The following is a 10,285-nucleotide window of genomic DNA, read 5'->3' on the forward strand; positions in this document are numbered from 1 at the left end:
CGATTGCAAAGGTATACCACTAAAAATAATGCACCTACAAAAAGAACTATGATGAATTAATATTGTATAAATGATGCTTAAATAATGACGTGATAATAATTACAATTCATGAAACAACATATACAATTAATGTGATGAATCAAGTCATGGTAGAAATCCTTCTCCAACAAAGTTTAGGATTTGAGGTCTAATAATTTAGGATTATTATTGGATTCAATTATTCCTCTCCATTATTGAGTAGGAACTATAGTGGTGCTTCTAAATGTGCCCAACCATAGAAGATGATTCATAACATTAAATGCACACAAAATATCTGAGAAAACAACATGGGTTTCTGTTCATTCAACTATAACTGCTATTCACATTGATGATTTCTATTTTCTCGCATATCCGTTGAGTTCCGATGTCAAGCAATACATGATAACATTGATGCATCATTCTAACAATATGTGGCATAGTATAAAATGTGACCATGACTTCTCAGAATACGATTATCATTTCAAACTTAGAGTTGAATTACATGATGACACCGACCATTTAGAAAATGACATAAATTTTAATCATGTTGAAGAAAATGAGTTGTTATATGCTACATCTCATGTAAATTTACAATATAGTCTCTTATCCCAATAGATTTTAGGATATGGACGACATTTTTCAATATATCTGTTAAAAAAAATGAATATATTTGTAAGAATATGTGATAAGCCATTTACTCTTAAAGTTGATGTTCACCAACCCCTAATATTCTACTCATGTTCACCATACCACAAATATAAATACAATTATCTCGAAATATATGGGTTTTATTAATGCAACTTTCAATACACACTACTTAACACCTCTATCTATCTATATATATATATATTTAAAATAACATTTACTTAGATTATGAAAATCAAATTATCTAAAAGCATATGACCGGTCTTCAATATAATCTCTTATCCCAATATATTTTAGGATATGGCCGACATTTTTCAATATATCTCTAAAGAAAAATGAGTATATTTGTAAAAATTTATTGTAAACCTTTTACGCTTAGAGCTAATGTTCACCGCCCCTAATGTTCTACCCTTATTCACCACAACACAAATATAAATTCAATTATCTCAAAGTATATGAGTTTTCTTATACAATGCACACTACCTAGCATATATACATATAATACCCTAAAAGATGTAAATTTAATATATTATTTACTTCATTACGAAAATCAAAGTACAAAATTTTCAATTTAATAATCTTATGGATGTATCTTTACACTTTTGGAGCAATTGTTGTTTAAGTGTTGGTTAAAATAATACATTATATTTGTGCTAGGTCGAAAAATATATATACACACACGGAAAAAGGATTGAAAAAAACTTTCTTCACACTACCGAATGGAATTTGACGAGCATATGCCTGAACGGTTTTTTTAAGAGTAAAGGTTGTTAAAACAGTAAAAATGACGGATAACTTACCCATTAAACATAGTTCAAAATTCTTCTAAACTACAAACATTCCACAATTTTTATTAAATTTATGGAAATAAACGACGAAATTTTCAAAACCATCGAATTTCATACCTCATTCCCATCACTGTCTAACCTACCCAATCCTACAGGGTCTCAGGATATGCAAGCCAGAATGGACTCTGTTTCTGACGCGGGATTAATATCTGTCCTACGCGCGGAAAATATGACACAAGTGCTGCGACGACAAATGACATATTCAGTTATTAATTTATGGTAACGTATACCTGAAAACTCTCGCTTGCTCCAACACAAAATGAAGCACATGTTCATTCTACATACTAGTAGAATCGTTCTTCTCAATCACCGCCAGTGCGCTACACTTCTTTTTCCATCACGACCGACTCGTACCTAATTTTCCATTAAAGGTACATAGCAAGCAATAACCCCTCCATGTGCACAATTAGCACACCGATGAAACCGTTCGTCCAACTTACATACAATTTTCTGTTCGTCTACCAGGAACCGTCCGGACTTCGGAAGGGCTGTGGCTTTATTTGACCAGAATCCACAACATTAACGTGGATTTTACTTTTAGAATAATTAATGCCCCTCTATTTACTTTGCTATTAGTGATCAGCACATGCGAAATATACACCTGTAATTTGCGAGGCCGCCTCACCCGATTACCGCCCCTGCCTGCCAAATATTTATCATCTTATGAACCGCAAAATAATCTACATTTATTCGGCTCTTTGATTGATCCCAGGAGTATCAGAGCTTAAAATAAGGTAGTTTGCAGTGGAAATTTTGGTGATTTATCAAAACAATTCAGTTCGCCAGATATGTCGCCAAGTGCATCTGTAGCTTTCGACTTTGTGCGCATTCAGAACGCCTCTAGAACAAATGGAACAGGCGTAAATGTCAGTACCAATTTGGAATTCGGCCCTGGAAAACAGCTAGCCAAGCCAAGATGTATGGTTTCATTTACAAGCCCGTTGAAATTGTCTCGCTGCTTTATTTTTAGATCGGCTTGTGCTTTCCTTAAATTTATCTTCTGTTCTTGTTTTGGCGGAATGTTTTGACTGATTTTGTAAGTATTTTTTATCAACAGTGCAAGATCTGTCGCGTATAAAACCGGAGATGATGCAAAAGGTGCTTTCGTTGATCGGACTTCCAGAGGACAAGCATGGCGATTTGGCTTATGTTAATCATCAGGCCAAGGGCCTTAATGGACGCTCTGAGGCGCCCAGTCACGCCGAAATGATGGAATTATTTCCATTAAGTACCGATTACGGTTCAAACACTCGAGTTAAAGAAAGAAATATCACCGTGCCTTTTGCAATCAGCCAAACTGATCCGGTTTCCAGGTATTTTCATGTCCAGACATTTGTAATTTGATATATTTGCGAATTCTTGATAGCTGAGCGAGCTTAAATGTTGTATAAGGCTAACTTTATGTCTTCTTGCACTATTTGCAGCAGATCAGTTCCAGCAAAATCTCCCGAGCAGCAGTCCACAGGTCAACTCGTTATTTTTTATAACGGAATGGTGAATGTTTACAATGTGCCGACTGAGAAGGTATTATTTTGATCCGGCAAAAAATTTAATACTTTAAAAGCAAATTTCGCATATATTTTTTGACAAAACGGTTGCATCTTTAGTCCTCTTGACGTTATTTAATTGATCGCAGACTTACTTCGTTATTTTCGTGGCAGGCAGAAGCCATTATTAGGCTTGCCGGCTCTATAATCTCGAGCAAAGCAAGAACACCTCAGATTAATATCAGCAAAATCCAACACATATTGAAACCGCCGCATCAAAAGCCTGCATCGAACGCTGACAATGAAGACCAGTCTGAAAGACTTCCCGTAGGTAAGACGCGGATCGTAAAATATTTTATATTGACAAATGTGGTTCATACTATTTGACAGAATGTTAAAAGTTAAGAAAAGGTTTTCAAGATTGAAAATTGTGTTTTTTACTTTTTTCGCGCGCAGGTCTGGAAATTGTCCGCAAATTATCTGTGCAACGCTTCCTCCAAAAGCGAAAGGAGAGGTAAAGAAACTCTAGATCACTTAAAAAAAATATGTATATTCAGAAGATTGAATAGCAATTCCAAAATTTAAATCATTTACTGAAAATTATTTACAGTGTAAATTTAGATGAGTGACTAGGCAAATGTTTATTAATCGGATGAATTTTTTTGGTACAGAATGAACAGAGTGGCTCCTTACACCACGATGAAGCCAGGGACATTGCCTTCGAAAGCAGGGAAAGATTCAGACGACGAGATCACCCTCTCGTTGGCTTGTCCATCCCACGGATTTTGAAATGTCGGTGGCTGGTATTAACTATTAATGGCTTCACGCGACATTTTCGTTGACTTAAAACTGAGCGAAGGACGCGTTTTCTTTCGAGCACACCGTGACATGCGAAGCTTGTGGGCAGCAGAAGTAGGCACAGCTTGCGACGGCAGTTTCGCCTCACACTCTCACATAGTTGGGGTTGGTAATCCGAAGCTGCTGAGCAATTTCTTAATTTGGCACCATTTATTCTGCACCGCAGATATACCAATTGGATTGTAACCTTAATCATTCAGTAGATAGTTTTCATTCTTTCATTTATTGTAGTGATACTTTAAAATTTTATGAATTTTATACAGAATAAAAAGATATCTCCTGATTTAGGGGGTCTTTTATATGTGACGTGAAAAGTGGAGAGTTGGTAAAGTACATCATGTACGTTGGAAAAATCCATAAAGTTCACCACTATATAGTTTTTTTATAAGTATATAAATTCCATGGAAATCTGTGAACGAAATTCGTGGTCATTTATATTGATTTTATTAGAGTGGGCATTATCTTAACAATTTGTTTATATGGGAGTTGTTTTTAAATGTGATTTTTTGGAATTTCTAAGAAATTTTTGGTTAAAATCTGGTAAAAATAATTTGTAGTAAAATTTTGATTTATGTTGTTTAAATGAGTTTCTTGATTGTATGTATTAATTCAATATTTTGGAAAATCCCAGAATTATTTAGATTGTACAAAATTCACACATCAAATTTATGATTCCAATTTATGATTTCAATTGATTTCAATAAATCCATATAAAATTATACACGGAAATTTTTTTCAAAAATCACACTTAAAACAATTAGATTTACTTAATATTAAAGAAACCCAAATATAGATTTTTTTTACTGAAATAGAATTAGATATAATAGAGTTTAGGCTTCTGTGATCCATATCAAGTTTACAAAAAATATTTTTCGGCGAAGGTCACATGAGACATCATTTGTCGACGAGTTTCGAACCAACTAGTGTGGTTCATCATCAAGACAAGTTGAAGAACCAAATCCAGCCTAGCAGTTTAAATAGGCAGAGCAAAGCCCCCAGCGGTTAAAAAGACTAACAGCTACTTTTGACTAGGAATCCTAAAAAATGCTACCGGGACGAGCCCTTTAAATAAATTAATAATGTGATAAAAATATTAAAAATAATAATTAAAAATATATAATAGTTAGTTCAATTATAACCAAAAAATAATTTATGTTAATAGTTAGTTAAAGACAAATAAATAAAATCATATCTAAGGGGAAAAATTACCCTAGAGGGGGACAGTCCCTCCAAATAAATAAATAAATAAATAAATAATTATGTTCAATTAGTAAAAATAATTTATAAAAATAGTTAGTTAGAGATAAATAATTAAAAAATTATATCTAAGGGAAAAAAATATTTCTCATAGAGGGACCAATCCCTTAGAAAAATAAAATAATTAAGTGAAAACTTTTTTATCAATGAAACTTATATGATAATAGTTTGTAATGATAAAATTATATTAAATTATATTAAAATTATGTTAAAATTAAAATATAATTAAAACTAAATTATATTAAAATTAAAATTATATCTAAAGTTAAAATTATATTATTACATTATATTAAAATTATGTTAAATTATATTACCTAGGGGACCAACCCCCTAAAATAAAATGATTATATAATTCAAAAATTAATTTTTTTTTAAGTTAGATTAGTAATTAAAAATACTTAGTGATAATATTTTGTTACAAATAAATTATTAAAAATAAGAAAGAAAATTAGGAAGGAAAAACAAAATGAGTAAAAAATATAAATAAATAAATAATTAATTAAATTAAATAAATACATAAATAAATAAAAATAATACTACTAAAAAAACGAGGACTAGGACGAGAGAGCTGGGACCCAACATCGAATGATTTTCCAGCCATCATCTCTATTGAGATTACTCGGCCTCTTTTCAATCTCAAGGGCCTCCCTAAATTTCTGATGATGGAAGTGTGAAACCTTAGCAATAACACTAGCTTCCTCAATACAAACATGATGATTGGTTTTCTCGGCGTGCTCAGCCAAAGCGGAAGACTTAGTACGCATATGCTTAAGATCAGCAGCATGCTCACTAATCCTCTGGTTAATGGAGCGACCAGTTTCCCCAATGTAGGGGGTCCCACAATTACAAACTATTATCATATAAGTTTCATTAATTTTTTTCCCTTAGATATAATTTTTTAATTATTTATCTCTAACTAACTAGTTTTATAAATTATTTTTACTAATTGAACATAATTATTATCCCCTTAGATATGATTTTATTTATTTGTCTTTAATTAACTATTAACATAAATTATTTTTTGGTTATAATTGAACTAACTATTATATATTTTTAATTATTATTTTTAATATTTTTATCATATTATTAATTTATTTAAAGGGCGGGTCCCCGGGGTAGCATTTTTTAGGATTCCTAGTCAAAAGTAGCTGTTAGTCTTTTTAACCGCTGGCGGCTTTGCTCTGCCTATTTAAACTGCTAGGCTGGATCTGGTTCTTCAACTTGTCCTGACGATGAACCACACTGGTTGGTTCGAAACGTGTCGACAAATGATGTCTCATGTGACCTTCGCCGAAAAATATTTTTTGTAAACTAGAATTAGATATATTGGAGTTACCGTGAACAAAATGACACACTATGTTGATGGCCTTCATAGAGCAATAAACAAATATAAAATTCTATATTATAAATGGAAAGATAATAACATGTTTATCTATAAAACTTAGATTTCATTTCCTTTATTCTTATTAAATTAGAATTGTAAGATTGTTATAATTAGGGGGAGAATGTGATTTTTTATCTATTTAAGTGTATATAACTGATAAAGAATAGATATTAAGTATAAAAATTTATAAATTTGTTAAGATCGAAGTGGTAGTTATTGACTTTATTATTAAGTTGGTTAGGATAATAAGATAACTTGATTGTATAATGTTATTTGTAGAAAAATTAATGAAAGTTGCTCACTTTAAATAAGTTAAATCATAAATTTGTTAATATAATAGGGATTTATTTGAAAAAGATTGTTAGGTTTCACTACATACTTAAAGTAATTATTTCAAATAGGAGTTCATAATTTTCATCAAATTTTTGTAAGGGATAGTTCAAAGGTTTTGGTACAAATCTTAACTTCAGTGGAATCTATGATCCACAAATATATAGGAAAAGAAAGAGAGTCAATCATGTGATTATTGAAGATATGTTAAGAATGTGTGTGATGGATAATCCATTAAAGTGATAGAATCAATCACATTTAGTGAAATTTTCCTATATTACCAAATATTAAGTATCACTAAAGATAAGTCTATTTGAGTCATTATTTGGGGGAAATTGCAATACTCTAGGTAGTTGATTCAATCTAACAAACTAGGAAATAATCGAGGTAGTATTACTTAAAGAAATAAAAGAACAAATGTTTAATATCAAGTAAAATTTAAAGGTAGCACATGACAAACAAAAAAGATATAAAGATAAATCTAGAATAATAAGCGACTTTAAAGTTGGGGAGCATATGTTTTTAAAGGTGAAACTAAAGTAAGTTCATTGAAGATATGGGGTTGCACTAAATTGGATCTAGATATTGTGATCCTTTCGAGATCTTGTATAAGATAAGATAAATTGTATACATGATTGCATTGTTTTCTACCATAAATATTCATAATGTGTTTCATGTGTCATAGTTGAAAATTTATATGCATGATCCTAAACATGTTGAATGGGAACCAACGCAAGTGGAATTAAAATGATACTTATAGGTACAATTAATGTGTATACTAGATAAGATAGTCACTATGCTCAAGAACAAAGTCACAAAGTAGGTAAACATCCAGTGAGCCCACAATATCCTTAAAAAAGTGATGTAGGAGTTGAATGAAATAATTTTAGAGGTATATTTGTAATTGTATTAACATTTTAATGTAAAAATTATTGTATATAATGATGATGTGCATGAAGGAAAATATAAAATCTAGAGAAAGGGAGAATATAAAGCCTATTTTATATTCCCATACCAGTAATGTAATTATGTACATGATGAAAGGAGATAAGCTAACAAATGTAATCTATAATTATACATTGAATTTTAATAAAATACATCATTGGCTATGAAAGATGAATGTCAAAGAACAGGATGGAATGACTCCACCAGAGAGAAAGTACAAGAAGGGAAAGACAAAGGGGGTTAGGTGTCACAACTTGGTCTAAAAGAAAAAAATATTATTATTATTATATTAACTGAATTCTTTGTTACTAGTCCAATTCTATTGAAGAAAATTCCTAACTTTAGGAGGTGAGTCTAGAAGCAACTCCTAGGTGAGAAACCCACTCCACATAAATGGCTTTACCTTTTCATTTATGATAAGAAGATGGATTTCTTAACCTAAGAGAGTTTCCCTAAAATTAATATAACCAAATTATTATAGTGAAATTAAACAATATTATATGGCTTTACCTTTTCCTTTGTGATAAGAAGATGGGTTTCTTAACTTAGGAGAGTTTCCCTAAAATTAATATAATCAAATTATTATAGTGAAATTAAACAATATTATCTTAAATTGATTCATAAATATAGTTACCTACAAAATTAAATAGTTTTAAGTTAGAGATTTTGTGATGAAGTATGAAAAATATTATGTCATTAATCTCTAATGTTACACAAGCTTATCAACTTATCAATTGAAAAGTAAATTATTATTAACCATGAGTTCTTGTTATTTTGGTCAACTCATAATAACGATATGAAATGAAAATCACTTCATATCGTGCCAAATTTAAGTAAGTATATCAAAATATTTATACTCACCATAAAATTGTCATGTAAAATTTAGAATCACTACTAATGTGTTTGTGCGGAAAAAAATAAGTTGCTATTATACATCACAGGTTCTAGAAAGTTTCACTATATTATGTCATGTACATTAAATATTTTTTAGAGCCAAAAAGATACTTAGCATTTAACATTGAACAATATTATTAAACTTATAGATTTGTCAACATTAAATGTATTGGTCCTGAGTTTTGTCGCCAAAAGAGAACCTAAAAAAACATAATTTCAGCCATTTTTATGGTATCTTCATTCACTTTTGCTTCAGTGCTTTAATTTTGTTCAACAAAGACAATTAAAACAATAAAATTATATTTGAATTATTTGTTTCAAATTATCATTTAGCGATTTTTAATTTTTGTAAAAGCACTTTTACTAGTTTTTACATGAAATATTTCAATCGGGTAATTATTCATTTGTTAAGACATTTTCAAATGGTTTGGAGAAAATTAGGAATATGGGTATTGTTCCCAATATTTATGATATGTAAAAATATAACTCCTGATCCATGAAAGTCCACACGTTCATGGATAAGAAATTCTAATCTATAGATTGGCACAATTTTTGCTACCATAGAAGTTGAATATTGTAGTGATGAATGTTAAATTAGACACTTAGGTACTTCAAAAAATATTATTAGCATTTTGGTTTTATTTTTGCTTTATATAAATACTCATACAACTGAAGGAATCAAGATCAATTTCTTTCATACTATTGAATTTTTAATTAAATGTTGTACCTACATTTTTCATTATATATACCGTAGCTTTAAGTTTCTAATGTCCATAATTTATTTAGTGTTTGCATGTTAATGCTCGGAGGGCCGTAGTCTCCTCGCATGTACGCCTTTGTTTCTTATGAGCATAGTCTAGTTTCTTGTGCATTGTGTACCTAATAAATATTTTTTTGTTTTTCTCTTTAATTTACTATAACATATTTGTAAATTAGCCTTTGACATATTTGTAAATTAGCATTTGTTTATGTACATTAATTATTTGCTTTGACTTATTGTAAAAATTTCTTTTAAAACAATTTTAATTCTTGCGTTTTGGGGTAACAATTAGAATGTTCTATTAAAAGCTTCATTCACCAATGAAATAGAATACAAACAATAAAACTTAATTTTCCACCACATGCACAATGAAAGGTAACGAAAAATGTAATTTAATTTAGTTGATTTATCACGAGAGTATAAGAAATTTCACAAATTTCCTACTAATGTACTTTGTATATAACAAGTAAAAGAATTTCATGTCAGAATTGCTATGTTTTGGTTATGTGAAGATGAAACGTGACTCTTTTTATGTAAAAATCGAAGGTTGGGTGTAGGTTATTTATTTAGATAACATAAAACATAGTATGATTTATGATTTTCCGGCGCGGTTAATTTTTTTTTAAAGCTTTGAAATAGACGGCTAAAAGCAACATTTGTTCAAAAGAACACCAAGTCGACTTAAATATTTTTCATTACTTGTGTTAAATTTTATAAGGTATTTTTCATTACTCGTGTTCAGGTATGTAATTTTCCTATAACATTGTTTAAGTTTATGTTAATAATTATAAATGAAATTATAATAATGTTAGTGAAAATTCCATGTAATAAAAGTAAATAAAATAAAAATTATGGATGA

General features: G+C 30.0%; 1 protein-coding gene across 1 annotated transcript; it reads left to right on the plus strand.

Moving 5' to 3' along the window:
• Positions 1–2,201: 2,201 nt before the first annotated feature.
• On the plus strand, positions 2,202–4,306 carry LOC149203098 (protein TIFY 9-like). The gene is made up of 6 exons (XM_089400110.1): positions 2,202–2,429; positions 2,569–2,824; positions 2,936–3,035; positions 3,173–3,329; positions 3,455–3,512; positions 3,670–4,306. Exons 1-6 carry the CDS (start codon positions 2,300–2,302, stop codon positions 3,785–3,787), a joined length of 819 nt encoding a protein of 272 aa, XP_089256236.1. The 5' UTR covers positions 2,202–2,299; the 3' UTR covers positions 3,788–4,306.
• Positions 4,307–10,285: the final 5,979 nt, after the last annotated feature.

The sequence above is a fragment of the Pinus tabuliformis genome, chromosome 2_1, assembly GCF_031772625.1.
Source record: "Pinus tabuliformis cultivar Carrire ecotype Pingquan chromosome 2_1, CPIR1, whole genome shotgun sequence".
Classification (NCBI taxonomy): Eukaryota; Viridiplantae; Streptophyta; class Pinopsida; order Pinales; family Pinaceae; genus Pinus; species Pinus tabuliformis.

Excerpts from the sequence above, each read along its gene's own strand:
- LOC149203098 (XM_089400110.1), top strand. The coding sequence starts at position 2,300 with ATGTCGCCAAGTGCATCTGTAGCTTTCGACTTTGTGCGCATTCAGAAC. Across the intron at positions 2,430-2,568 it reads ACAGCTAGCCAAGCCAAGAT|TGCAAGATCTGTCGCGTATA; the intron begins GTATGGTTTCAT and ends TTTTATCAACAG. Across the intron at positions 3,036-3,172 it reads ACAATGTGCCGACTGAGAAG|GCAGAAGCCATTATTAGGCT; the intron begins GTATTATTTTGA and ends TTTTCGTGGCAG.